At 34.4% G+C, this 15,115-nt stretch overlaps 1 protein-coding gene across 1 annotated transcript in view; it reads left to right on the forward strand.

Annotated features, from left to right (window-relative positions):
• The first annotated feature begins 837 nt into the window (after positions 1 to 837).
• Positions 838 to 15,115, forward strand: part of RSRC1 (arginine and serine rich coiled-coil 1) — a 151,392-nt gene continuing 137,114 nt past the window's right edge. The window contains exons 1-2 of the mRNA XM_015831818.1: positions 838 to 855; positions 12,119 to 12,333. Of these exons, the coding sequence (XP_015687304.1) occupies positions 12,152 to 12,333 (182 nt within the window). The 5' untranslated portion in view covers positions 838 to 855; positions 12,119 to 12,151. The remainder of the gene's footprint in view (positions 856 to 12,118; positions 12,334 to 15,115) is intronic.

Raw genomic sequence — 15,115 nt, forward strand, 5'->3', positions numbered from 1 at the left:
GTCCTCTTGAATAAGCTGAAATGCTATGAATGAACAGCTGTATCCCATATGTCCCAAGCCGAGAAGCCACTTAGAGTAAACAGTACTCAGTGGAAAAAAAGCATCTCATTTTTATGCCAAATAATGTTTTGTTTTGCAGAAGTGGTCTGCAGTGTGGGTGACAGTATGTGTGAGCTGTTTTAATTGCTCTTGATTTAAATGAAAACCGATAAATTTCATTGTTATTTTCTCCAATTGAGCTTTTAACTTCCCCTCCTTTACCAATAATCTCAACCAACCTTAAAATACTCTTCAACTGGAAAACTAATTTGTACCCAAGCTCCGAAAACCCATCATTTCCACTGTAGAAAAACTGCAGCCTCTTAAAAGCAGTTTGCAGATTAAATCATTGCCATTTTAATCATAGCGCAGTTTATAAAGACAGAACTTTGCGATTTATTCGGGATTTTTTCTTCTTCTAGATGTGACGCATGGGCGCAGAAAGATCGGGCATAAAGAAAGGCCATACAAAAAAAAACCCCCACCATCAACCGGAGTATACAAAATAAAAACAAAAACACCCTGATACTGACATTAATTAAAATTAAAAATGTGTAATTTGATTGTAGGGGGTTTTTTTGGGTGGGGGGGGAAGAAAAGAAAAAGCAACGTCGCAAAGCCAAACGTCCGCGCCACCAGCGGAGACGGCGGCCTTTCAATCGATTACCTCTACGCTCCTCGCCTGGGCACGTGGATGGATGAGCGTTGGGATGGTTTAGTAAGGTCTGGCTGGCGGCCTGGCGGAGGAAGGCGCTGAGCTCAAACTACGGAAGCTCGGCAGCGCCGGGGCCTTCGGCGCGCTCGCGGGCGCCTCAGGTAAATGGGCTCGGGTTGGGGGGAGTACAGTTGCCGTGGGGCTCCGGGAAGAGGCGGAGAATTAGGGGAGCTTTAAAAAAATAAATAAATAATAAAAAAAAGCCGGTAGCGCCTCATATTCTGGTTTTCGGGAGTAGGAGGCAAAATCCGGTCTAGAAGCCTGGAAGCCAATGCCCGGAGCCTTGGCGGTTTGGGCCGCCCCTTCTCCTCGAGCGAGGAAACCCTCTGGGTTGGTGGTAGCCTCGTTCCGGTGTTTCCTTCGGCTCCCCGGCTTTCCTCCGTCAGCAAAGGCGACGGAGAGAGTTTGCCGGGGCAGGGGGGATGCTGTGGTCACTTCGCTCCGAAGCCCTCTTGGCAGGAAGGGTGGCCCAGAGCCGTCTTTGCTTTCAAAGCAGCGAGCCGGTCTGAGATGTTCAGTCTGAATTGGACTGTAGCCTGCGCCCCCCCCCCCTTCGCCAGAGGCCAACCCAACTCATCTAGGGTTGCCAGGTCTGCTTCCCAAAAATAGCGGACAAGCGGGGGGGGGGTTTAAGTAGTAAAAAAAGTAGACTGTACAGCTTTAGATTACGTACCATTTCATCATAAAGCTTTTGAATAAAAAAAATGTCCACTATTTTGTGAAAAATAATAGTGAACATAATGTGAAAAAAGTGGACTGTCCGCTCAAATAGTGGACACCTGGCAGCCCTAAACTCATCTGGGGTCTGGTTTGGGGAAGGGGAGGAACGGTTGGTGTGAGGTCTGTAAGGCAGGAGTAACCATCCTCCCGTGCCATTTAAAACCTTTTGAAGAACCACCATCCCTTTCTGTTTCCCATGCCTTGGCCTTCATTCCCCCCCCCCCCCCGCCATTTTATGCGAAAGGTACAGTCATCAGTAAACAGATATTGTCTTTTCTCTGCTCAAAGGCCTCAATTTAGCCATTTCAGAAAATTCCATCATCTTCACCAACCATTGTGGGTTATGCACAAAGATGGAACCTTTCCATCTTTGTGCATACAAAAGGTGTCTCTGCAGTTATCCCGTACTGTATAAAAACAAAGTTTCATGACTTTTTTTTCCAACAGTTTGTCCATCAATCCCAAAAGAAAGACTTCTGGCCTCAATTTTCTATTACCGGTATTTTTTTTCTATTCAAAATCCACTGAATCAGTATGTTTTTTACGGGTGTGTTTTTAGAACAGGCCTGTTATTTAATTCGTAAAATTTTGTTTGATAAATAAATAATAGCACCAAAAATCATAGCGGACAAGTGGCGGGACTCAGGGCGTTCCCTCTATCCCGCCATATATTTAAATTATTTATTTATTTACACACAAACTTAGGTTTTAAAAGAGCGAAAAAATGAACAGGTAGTCGATACCTAATATTATACATGTAAAGTTAGGAAAGTTGGTGTAATTTTTCCATTGTTCCATCTGTACATTATAACCAAACTTTTTAGACCACTTTATTGTACACTTTCACTTATTCTTCTGTTTCTAATTTCAAAATTTTAGCAATTACATATACCCCATTTGCACATAATTCTATTTCATTCTAGAGTGTTCAAAAACCGCAAACTCTTTTGTCTACTTTAAATCTTTATAATAACTTTAGATACAAAAAAAATTGGCAGTTATTTATTTCTGTCACCAATTCTTCCTGATTTTTTTTTTTGTATCCCTCTTAACAAAATTCTAGTATATCGGGATAAGCTACCCATTTGGGTTTCTCTATTATTTCTTGTCTATAAAATGTTTCTTGTACTGACAGTTACAAAGGTGTTTTGGGGCACAACCTGGGTTTATGCCTGTTTCATATTCTCAGTATGACATGTCTACCCTAATGATTTTTAAAGTCCACGTTAATTTTGGCTTTGTCGTATCACAAAGATCTGTGCCATGTAATCAGGTCAAGTTCTAACTCAAAGAACCTTCTATTTCTGAGCAGCACCAACCAAACAAAACCAAACAGCAAGCTGCCAAATACAATTTCAAATCAGGTAGACCCAACCCTCCTCTTTCCTTTGTACGTGTAACATTCACAACACGCTTGTGGGTTTTTTCCCCTGCCACACAAATGTAGATGTATTTACACATTTTTATTAATGCACCAAATTCTTTTAGTTTTCCCAGTAATGTTTCAGTTCTTTTTTGTACCTCATAAAGTTTTGCTAGAACTGCATTAACAATTATTTTGCTTTCTGTGAAATATAAATTGGTCTATCCATTTTATAAAGTTCTGTTGAGCTTAATAAGATTTAAGTATGCAAGTTTGCATTCTAAGATTATTTAGTTTATTTCTTTTTTTTTTAAAAAAAAGGTTACATAAAGCATTGTGTCTTTTCCAGTAGTGAAAAAGTTTGCATGATTATATTTTGGAGAACAGTGTTACTTATGTAGTAACAGTAGATAGTAGGTAAGATTTTGCTTTAAATTAAAGACCAGAGTGAAAATTTAATAATGATATACTTTTCTGTTAATCATACAATACTTTTTAATGTTTACAGTTCTCTACTTTTTGTAAAAACTAGCTTGCTAAAATGGGTCGCCATTCATCAGACACTGAAGAAGAGTCTAAAAGCAGAAGAAAAAAGAAACATCGTAGAAGGTCATCTTCAAGCAGTTCCTCAGATAGTAGAAGTTACAGCCATAAAAAATCGGGAAGAAAATCAAGATCACGGTCTCGAGATCTCCAGTTTCGTTCACATTCATATGAAAAAAAGTAAATATATTACTTCAGTTTTAAATTTGTAAATGAAACTTTTAAAATATTCATCATAAAATTGTAAATGAAACTTTTAAAATATTCAGTATTTTATCCTATGATATGATCTCCTAAATAATGATACATAAATTGTAGCATTCATATAACTTATTTGTGCCAGTTTATATAATTTGCCTAATTATTGTTTTAACAAATGGCATCATTTTAGAGAAAGAAGCAATACCATACAGGTTGTTCTTGCTTACCAATCACTCATTCAGCAACCATTCAGTTATTATGTCACTGAATAATAAGACTTACAGTACAATCAGTCCTTGAAATTGTGGCCCTTGCAGCCTCTCTATGGTCACATGATGGTGCATTGGAAGATCTGCAAGAAATACCCTTTGCCTGTAAGCAAGAACTGATGGGATAGAGAAAGTAATGGTACCTTTAACATCATCAAACATCAATATCTGCCTATCCCAGGTCCTTGGGAAAGACTTGATAGGAGGAAAGAAATGCCAAATCCAGTGTAAACATCTGATTGACTGTGCAATTATAATTTATTAAATTTATATGCTGCCCAACTGCCAGTGGCTCCGGGCACTGTTAAAACGTTTAAAAAGAAAGAACAGTGCAAAAACCATAAAAACCAGTACACAGACAAAGGTTCTTGTGGAAAATTTGTGATTTATTTTACTCAAATTGCAGCAAGAAAATGTTTATCATCCCATGTTCTCTCTATTTCCAGAATGATTTTATCAGTAATAAAATTTTGATTTTATATCCTAGAGTGGTGTGTATGTGTGTGTGTGCACGCACACACACACATGTATATAATTTTTTTATTGCTATCCAATTTCCTTTGCTCCATATTTTATCAAAAGTCTACTAATATGCCTACAGTAGCATATTTTCTTCTATTACAGCTCTGATGTTCTAGGAGTGAGTAGTACATGTACATACTGACTTTGTTAACGCTATTCTTCAATCTGAAGTTTATCTGTCTATAGTATATACTTTGGAGGAACAATTTGACTCTGAAGCCACATTATATTCTTCATATGAAGCATTGATAAAAGTGGTATGAGTCACAGTGGAGAATAGTTTTATGTTATACAGTGACATAAATGAATTAATATTCATTGATTCCGTTTTAATTAGATCTACATTTTTAAGTTTTGAGGAAAGGTTTTACTACAAAGTTTTAACAGATGTTATTAAACTTTTAATGTCAGTTTTTTTTCTTTTTCTTTAGTTAAAATCTAATATCCATGAAATGTGCATATTTTTTCCATAGAGGTCCATGTTCAACCTGAAAATTTTGTTATCAGTAGCATCTTATTGCCAGTAAGTGGCCAAGAAGACAACTACAATACAGACAATGCTACATCCCTACATTGTTACTGCAACAGAATATGCTATATGAGTTTCAAATATATATTTCTTGAGAATATATTGATTGAAACACTTTATAGATCATGCATATCCTTCAAGCCTGAGATGTATTAAAGGGAAAAAAATCTTACATTTGTTTTTGTTTTACTTGTAAGTGGGTTTATATGTTAATTTTATATAATAAAATACTTGAACACAGGTCAGAATATGTGAAAAATGAGAAAAAGCATTGTTTGATGCTCACGTTTGCTCTGTTAATATGTACAGCAAAGTTGCTGTTTTTTCACCGAGGGTATTTGCAAAGCTTATGGCTTGCTCTGCTGAGTTAGGTTGTGAGGGAGCATATTCAGACCCCTGCTGCTGTCTCTGGAGATTATCACACAAAGTTTGATGATTTTGTCTGCCTTTAATAATTTTTGCAAATAAAATATCTCACATTTAGGCCAGTCTGGATGCTTGCACTGATAACTTTGAATGGTTAGATTACGTTACTTTTAGTTTGTGGCATCCAAGAACATACAGAAGCTGATGTAGACAGTGCATTCTATTGCTTGTCTTCTTGATCCCCTGCACAAGCTTGAAAGGATTGGCTTGAAACCTTGAGCCCAGAAGTTATAGTCAGGCTTGCAAGTTGCAGTCGATCTGATCTCCCTTGCTAGCTGGGAGGACAGGAAATGAGGGTAGCAAGCTCCAACTGATTTGCATGTGCTACAGCCAGCCAAATCTTCCCCTTGGGTGGATGAGTGACTGTAGGGACCCAGCGGGGCCACATGGGTAGCGTTCTTGTAGTCGGTCGTAAGGGTGAATAACTGTGGGGTGCTGCAGCAGCCTTAACTTTGAGTGTATCTTAAGTATCTTTTAGGGGTTCTGTCATAAGTTGAAATGGGTGCTAAGTGACCAGTTGTAAATCAAGGACTACCTGTAAGCTCCTATTTCTAAGTTCACAACATAGTTTTCATTTTTCTATTATCTGATATTTTATTCATAAACTCATATATCATAATTTCATTTATTCTGTTTAGTGCAAGAAGTCCATAGGGGGCTTCCAATCAACATTAAAATTAATCAGTGTCTTTTCTTTAAAGCTCTCAATTTCGCCATTTTAACCAGCTCCATTAACTTTACTATTCCACTCTTCAGTTGTAGGTAATGACAAATCTTTCCAAATCTTGTGCATATGAAAGTCTTGTTACTGTTATCATATATAAAAACTAAGTTCCATCAGGGAAAATATCTTATTTCTATTGTATATTATCTTTAATATCATCTGAATTAATGTTACGTATTTGATTTCAAAAATTTTAAGCTTTTTTACATGTTCCCTCAGCTTGGTAAATTATATTTCCAACATACTTCAAAGTACCTTTATACATTTTAGATAATTCTTCCAGTGACAGATACCAAAACCATCATTTTGTTAAAATAAATCTTTAGATAGTTTATCATTTCATAAAAAAATCTCTAAGCTTTTGAGTTGTCCAAAAGTCTTCTGGAATCTGTATATTATTTTGATAGCTTGGATTTAGCCTAAGAAAAATATTTTAATGAATATTTTACTTATTTCATCTCTGTTTGTCTGTCTGTCTGTCTGTCTTTCTGCCTGTCTGTCTGTCTATCTTGTATATGTGTGTGTGGGGGGATTGATCATATTTATTATATTGTCTAGCTTAGTTGACTATGCAAAAAATATGATTGATTGTAAGTAGGTTTTCTGCTGATATCTATTTGAGGCGAAGGCATCGATCAAGCAGCAGTTCTTCGTATGGGTCCAAAAGAAAACGGAGCCATAGCCGATCAAGAGCACAAGGAAAATCATATCGATCTCAGAGATCAAGATCAAAAAGCAGATCAAGAAGGTATGACAGTTTTGCCCTGGGAGAACCCAGATAATACATTTTTTACTTTGCACTTCCAAGTCTTAATATCCCATGATTTGGTAATTAGTGATTTTATGTTAACTTCAAGATTATAAATATAACCACAAACGGTTGAAGTATTTTGATTTTTATATACTTTTAATATTGTGGTTTAACTTGGGAGTTCCCTAGTCCATATGTATATATTTGATATAAGACCAGTTTGGTTACAACATCCATTATACAAAGCACATGGTGACAGCGTATATAGGTGATATCAAGTTAAAAAGTAATCAAGTTGCTGGGTATTATTTGCTAGAAAAATTATTCATTTGAATATTTTGCTTAAAATAATGTAAAAAGTACTTAACTAATGCTCATAAGTAATTTTCATTAAAAAAAATACTTGGCGTTTTATGTGTTATCAATGCAGTTATGAAACTGCAAATATTTTGTGAACCTGAAATTCAAAATAAATATATCAAAATAATGATACCAAGTAATTTGTATGAAAGCTGAAATTATGTAATACTCATATTAAATATTGATCTTCTGCAGAATCATGGTATTTATATTATAATTATTTCAGAATAATAGTTAATAATATATAAAAATAGAAAACTATTTGAAAATATGCATTTTATACAGATCTAATGTTTTATTTTGTGGCAATACAAAGTTATTAAGTACATATTAAATAAAATAGAAATTATTTTTAATATTAAGCATTATGATTGCATGAGGAACCATTTGTTGCAAGAGTACAGTGATAATGAATACTACAAAATACTTGAAGTTATTTTGTATCATAGGATTGGTGAGATCCAGCTTTTCTATTCAGGACTTCGATAGACTGCTTACTAAAAACTTATGTACAATTTCATGGAGAAGAAAAATCAAGATAGAGTGCATTCAGATCTTGTGAATGCTTTTAGAAGTATAAATTGGATGAAAATATAATCTTATGGGCTAGTTTGGAATTCCAATTATTGTAACTGTTACAAACCTCTTCATTCATACATGGTAGCTATTTTTATTAGGGTGTGTTCTCTCTTGAGGTATTGACGTGTAGATGGCGTGAATTGGGCAGGAAAAAATTGCAGTATGCTTTTTTTTTTGCTTATATGCTACTCAGTTTCCAAAGATTTGGATCAGCTTTTAAATAACACAAAAGACAACATAAAAATTATAACAAATCAAGAACTTAGCAAATGAAACCTTGATGCATCTCCATTTGAAGGTAGCAAAACATCAGTTTTCATCAAATGCTTTTCTGAAGGGTGCAAGATTGGCCCAGCATATGTTTGCGGTGTTAACACATTTACCATAATACCACAAGAGCATTAAAGAAAAGCAATGTTCTCATACCTGTGTATCTATTATTAGACATTTGCAAATTATTCAAAAGTGTACTTTGTATATCCTCCAGCATGTCCTGAAGCAGCTTCTTTAAAGGTGCATCTCTGATAATGGATCTTATTTCTGAGATAAGTAACTCCTGGTAAGAGAGGCACTCATGAGAACTGGGAAGAATGTTTAAGAAGTGCTTTGTAAGTCTGATCTAGAGGGCCTTAAATTGAATATTGGAAAAAGGAAAACAAGAGCTTGGAAAATAATACAAATTGAAGTACTGAGAATAAGACTGGGAGTAAAAACATAACTCAAGAATTTTTCTTTGTATGTAAAGCATGCAGGGAAGATAGAAAGAACAAGTCTTAATGCAGGAAGGCAAATGCAACTTAGCATGTATTATTGATGGGACAAAACTGATGAAGGGATACAACTTAATCAAAATAAACTGGCCAGTCAAAATGGAAGGAGATACAGGCAGTCCCCAAGTTAAGTACAACTTTCATTCCCTAACTCTGTTTTTAACTTGAATTTATATTGAAGTCAGAGCTTGGATTGCCTATTACTAAAAATGGCGGGCAGCACTGTCCTTCCTTGAGTCAACAAAGTGCTGAGGCTGCACAGTGCTTTCAGGAACCCCTGAAAACAGACTGTATATTAAAAACACATGGATTCAGCGGTTCCTGAAAGCACTGTGCAATTTCAGCACTTTCTCAAATTAAGAGAACACTTTTTGCCATTTTTAGTATTAGGCAGTCTGTTTGTATCTATGGATTGTCCTTGGTGTGGACTTTCATAAGCCAGGGATTGCCTGCAATTTTGAGGCTGCCTGGCTCTATAGCGACTCTGGGCAGCTTAGACATAAAAATTGAAAGAAAAGTACAGTATATAAAAAAAGAAAAGAAAATGACAACTAGAAGGCTGGAAACAAAACAATAATCCAAAGAGCAAAAAAAATAAAGGGGCTCTGGATAACGCACTGGATAATATAACTTTTAATGAGGAGAGAACAAGTAACAATGGAAGATTTTTATTATTTGGTTTTTGGAAAACCAAGTCAGCTAGGACTGCAAGATCCTAGAAATTGCTCTATGGTCTCACTAATTGTTTCATTTTCCAAAAGGTTGAAGGAGAGACAAGGGAATTGGCTTTCCTAGATATGATCCTAACCATTAGGGAAGAGCTGGTTGAAGAGCTTGGACAAGAGAAGATTGTGAAGAGACATTATAGTTCTTCAAGTATCTAATGGACTGTTTTAAATAGGCAGACAAGAAAAAAGTAGTAGACTTAAATTATACTGAAGTACATTTTGGTGAGAGGTCAGGAAAAAAACTTTGTTATTCATAGCAAATAATTGTATCTATAACATTGTATATGTATTTGTGGACTATAAATAGTGGCATATAAACTGGTTGAATAAGTTAATAAGCGGTCATTTTTCAGAAATGAACATCAGCAAGTACATAATAAATATCAGTAAAATTTTTGCTTATGTGGAACAAGCCCTATAAGGAGTTGAACAAGGTTATTTGTTTATTAATGTCTATGTCATTACAAATTGAATAGGTGTGTATTTTCAGCAGATATTTTATCTTGCCCACTTGCTATTTTCTATGTCAGTTTTTATATTGTGTTTCTTTTGAAAAATATGTTTTAACTTACTTGTTTGAACAAAGAACTAACTTTATAAAAGCAAAATAAATTGTAAATTTGTCCAAATGATGATATGGTCTTTATAGGTTTACTTTTGTTTTGTGCCGTTTTATGTTAGATAATTTGTCTTCCCATTCTTACATTCAGGCTATATAAATGGCTAGTACATTGATTAACATGTAGTATTGAACACTCAGATTTATCTGCATTCTAGTCATGGTAAATTTAAGAGATTCAGATAGTGGAGAGAACAATTTGGGTGTTCAGTGAAAAACCTTTTCTGATGAGAAGTGTATTATTTTACTTACGGCCTATCACATTTCTAAGACTTGCCTAATTTAAAAAATAAATATTCCCAGTTCATATTTAGCCATCAAGAATTATTTAAAATAAGATGTGTTTTTTCTCCTAAAAGTAGCTTGGACTACCTTTCTAAGTGGGATTTTACTTTTGAGAGAAAGAAATTTTGTATTTCTTTGAATTATATAGCCTTTCTATCTTCTCATATCTGAACAGAATTGGCTAAGTTTGAGATGGGCAATTTGTGATTCTACAAATGCAGTAAGTTAGCCTTGTCTTAACAGATTTGTCCAGATAATGGTTTATTTGTTTGAATACAGAACACTGACTCCAGATTAAAAATCACAAGATTTTTCATTTGGTATGTTTTTAAGGAGCTATGTACTGCATTGTCATATTTTTCTTACAGAAATTAAGATTATAAATTAAGACAAACTAGTCTGTTAAGCCAGTAAATCATTATCAGACTGTTAACTCTTAATTATCATCTTCTGTCCTTTAACTATTTTTCTTTTATCCAAAGATGAATGTTTGCACTGTAGTTATTTATTCTATTTTAAATGGAATCTGAATCAAGAATGACGTTCTCTATAATACTATAGATTTATAATTGTCTTTCAATAAAACAGGGCTGTGCGAATAATGTAAAATCACAAACCAAATTTTCAGGAGAACAACCACATTTACATTAAATTAATAATTTTAAAATAGATTTAGTTTGTTTTACTGGCATTTGCTTAATAACATTTTGTTGTTTGCAATCTTTTTAAACACAATAATTCATCTGAGAAATACAGGCACATTGTCAGCAGAAAAATTGAAAGTAACNATTTTAAAACAAACTATTTATTTATTATCGTGGTTTTTAGTATCGCCTGTTCACCGCCCTGAGTCCCGCAAGGGAGATAGGGCGGTATATAAATTTAATAAATAAATAAATGTGTGTTTGAATCCAAAATTTTCTCGCTTTTTTACTTGTCCATCAGCTATGGATTATAATATGTACATTTCAATCCTTTCAACCACATGTTTTTCCATTGTTCCATCTGTACATTATAACCAAACTTTTTAGACCACTTTATTGTACACTTTCACTTATTCTTCTGTTTCTAATTTCAAAATTTTAGCAATTACATATACCCCATTTGCACATAATTCTATTTCATTCTAGAGTGTTCAAAAACCACAAACTCTTTTGTCTACTTTAAATCTTTATAATAACTGTAGATACAAAAAAAATTGGCAGTTATCTATTTCTGTCACCAATTCTTCCTGATTTTTTTTTGTATCCCTCTTAACAAAATTCTAGTATATCGGGATAAGCTACCCATTTGGGTTTCTCTATTATTTCTTGTCTATAAAATGTTTGTTGTGCTGACAGTTACAAAGGTGTTTTGGTGCACAACCTGGGTTTATGCCTGTTTCATATTCTCAGTATGACATGTCTACCCTAATGATTTTTAAAATCCACATTAATTTTGGCTTTGTCGTATCACAAAGATCTGTGCCACGTAATCAGGTCAAGTTCTAACTCAAAGAACCTTCTGAGCAGCACCAACCAAACAAAACCAAACAGCAAGCTGCAAAATACAATTTCAATTCAGGTAGACCCAACCCTCCTCTTTCCTTTGTACCTGTAACATTCACAACACGCTTGTGGATTTTTTCCCCTGCCAGACAAATGTAGATGTATTTACACATTTTTATTAATGCACCAAATTCTTTTAGTTTTCCCAGTAATGTTTCAGTTCTTTTTTGTACCTCATAAAGTTTTGCTAGAATTGCATTAACAATTATTTTGCTTTCTGTGAAATATAAATTGGTCTATCCATTTTATAAAGTTCTGTTGAGCTTAATAAGATTTAAGTATGCAAGTTTGCATTCTAAGATTATTTACTTTATTTCTAGTAGGTAAGATAGTAGGTAAGATTTTGCTTTAAATTAAAGACCAGTGAGTGAAAATTTAATAATGATATACTTTTCTGTTAATCATACAATACTTTTTAATGTTTACAGTTCTCTAATTTTTGTAAAAACTAGCTTGCTAAAATGGGTCGCCATTCATCAGACACTGAAGAAGAGTCTAAAAGCAGAAGAAAAAAGAAACATCGTAGAAGGTCATCTTCAAGCAGTTCCTCAGATAGTAGAAGTTATAGCCATAAAAAATCGGGAAGAAAATCAAGATCACGGTCTCGAGATCTCCAGTTTCGTTCACATTCATATGAAAAAAAGTAAATATATTACTTCAGTTTTAAAATTGTAAATGAAACTTTTAAAATATTCATCAGATACAGTTCAGTATTTTATCCTATGATATGGTCTGCTAAATAATGATACATAAATTGTAGCATTCATATAACTTACTTGTGCCAGTTTATATAATTTGCCTAATTATTGTTTTAACAAATGGCATCATTTTAGAGAAAGGAGCAATACCATACAGGTTGTCCTTGCTTACCAATCACTCATTCAACAACCATTGAGTTATTATGTCTCTGAATAATAACACTTACATTACAATCAGTCCTTGAAATTGTGGCTCTTGCAGCCTCTCTATGGTCACATGATGGTACATTGGAAGATCTGCAAGAAATACCCTTTCCCTGTAAGCAAGAACTGATGGGATAGAGAAAGTAATGGTACCTTTAACATCATCAAACATCAATATCTGCCTATCCCAGGTCCTTGGGAAGGACTTGATAGGAGGAAAGAAATGCCAAATCCAGTGTAAACATCTGATTGACTGTGCAATTATAATTTATTAAATTTATATACTGCCCAACTGCCAGTGGCTCCGGGCACTGTTAAAACGTTTAAAAAGAAAGAACAGTGCAAAAGCCATAAAAACCAGTACACAGACAAAGGTTCTTGTGGAAAATTTGTCATTTATTTTACTCAAATTGCAGTAAGAAAATGTTTATCATCCCATGTTCTCTCTATTTCCAGAATGATTTTATCAGTAACAAAATTTTGATTTTATATCCTAGAGTGGTGTGTGTGTGTATGTGTGTGTGCGCGCACACACACACACATGTATATATACTATTTTTTATTGCTATCCAATTTCCTTTGCTCCATATTTTATCAAAAGTCTACTAATATGCCTACAGTAGCATATTTTCTTCTATTACAGCTCTGATGTTCTAGGAGCGAGTAGTACATGTACATACTGACTTTGTTAACGCTATTCTGCAATCTGAAGTTCATCTGTCTATAGTATATACTTTGGAGGAACAATTTGACTCTGAAGCCACATTATATTCTTCATATGAAGCATTGATAAAAGTGGTATGAGTCACAGTGGAGAATAGTTTTATGTTATACAGTGACATAAATGAATTAATATTCATTGATTCCGTTTTAATTAGATCTACATTTTTCAGTTTTGAGGAAAGGTTTTACTACAAAGTTTTAACAGATGTTATTAAACTTTTAATGTCAGTTTTTTTTCTTTTTCTTTAGTTAAAATCTAATATCCATGAAATGTGCATATTTTTTCCATAGAAGTCCATGTTTAACCTGAAAATTTTGTTATCAGTAGCATCTTATTGCCAGTAAGTGGTCAAGAAGACAACTACAATACAGACAATGCTACATCCCTACATTGTTACTGCAACAGAATATGCTATATGAGTTTCAAATATATATTTCTTGAGGATATATTGATTGAAACACTTTATAGATCATGCATATCCTTCAAGCCTGAGATGTATTAAAGGAAAAAAAATCTTACATTTGTTTTTGTTTTACTTGTAAGTGGGTTTATATGTTAATTTTATACAATAAAATACTTGAACACAGGTCAGAATATGTGAAAAATGAGAAAAAGCATTGTTTGATGCTCACTTTTGCTCTGTTAATATGTACAGCAAAGTTGCTGTTTTTTCACCGAGGGTATTTGCAAAGCTTATGGCTTGCTCTGCTGAGTTAGGTTGTGAGGGAGCATATTCAGACCCCTGCTGCTGTCTCTGGAGATTATCACACAAAGTTTGATGATTTTGTCTGCCTTTAATAATTTTTGCAAATAAAATATCTCACATTTAGGCCAGTCTGGGTGCTTGCACTGATAACTTTGAATGGTTAGATTACGTTACTTTTAGTTTGTGGCATCCAAGAACATACAGAAGCTGATGTAGACAGTGCATTCTATTGCTTGTCTTCTTGATCCCCTGCACAAGCTTGAAAGGATTGGCTTGAAACCTTGAGCCCAGAAGTTATAGTCAGGCTTGCAAGTTGCAGTCGATCTGATCTCCCTTGCTAGCTGTGAGGAAAGGAAATGAGGGTAGCAAGCTCCAACTGATTTGCATGTGCTACAGCCAGCCAAATCTTTCCCTTGGGTGGATGAGTGACTGTAGGGACCCAGCGGGGCCAGATGGGTAGCATTCTTGTAGTCGGTCGTAAGGGTGAATAACTGTGGGGTGCTGCAGCAGCCTTAACTTTGAGTGTATCTTAAGTATCTTTTAGGGGTTCTGTCATAAGTTGAAACGGTTGCTAAGTGACCAGTTGTAAATCAAGGACTACCTGTAAGCTCCTATTTCTAAGTTCACAACATAGTTTTCATTTTTCTATTATCTGATATTTTATTCATAAACTCATATATCATAATTTCATTTATTCTGTTTAGTGCAAGAAGTCCATAGGGGGCTTCCAATCAACATTAAAATTAATCAGTGTCTTTTCTTTAAAGCTCTCAATTTCGCCATTTTAACCAGCTCCATTTTTTTTTTTTTTTCAATATAGAATTTTTATTTTTATCATAAAAAAAAAAATACATCACAAATATTTCACAATATTATATCCCATCCCCCCACCCTCCGGACTTCCCAAACCAACCTAGGCTGATATTCAAATACAAGTAAACAAATATTAATATCTCTAACTCCAAAGTCTAAACTTAAACAATCCATCTCCTCCGTGTTAATAAAAATTATTCATTTAGTTAGTTCTTCAAATATCCAAAATCTTTACCGTTTCAGCAAGATAGTTTAACACCATCCCTTACTTATACAAAAA

The sequence above is a fragment of the Protobothrops mucrosquamatus genome, unplaced genomic scaffold (genome assembly GCF_001527695.2).
Source record: "Protobothrops mucrosquamatus isolate PMUCROS unplaced genomic scaffold, P.Mucros_1.0 scaffold_281, whole genome shotgun sequence".
NCBI lineage: Eukaryota > Metazoa > Chordata > Lepidosauria > Squamata > Viperidae > Protobothrops > Protobothrops mucrosquamatus.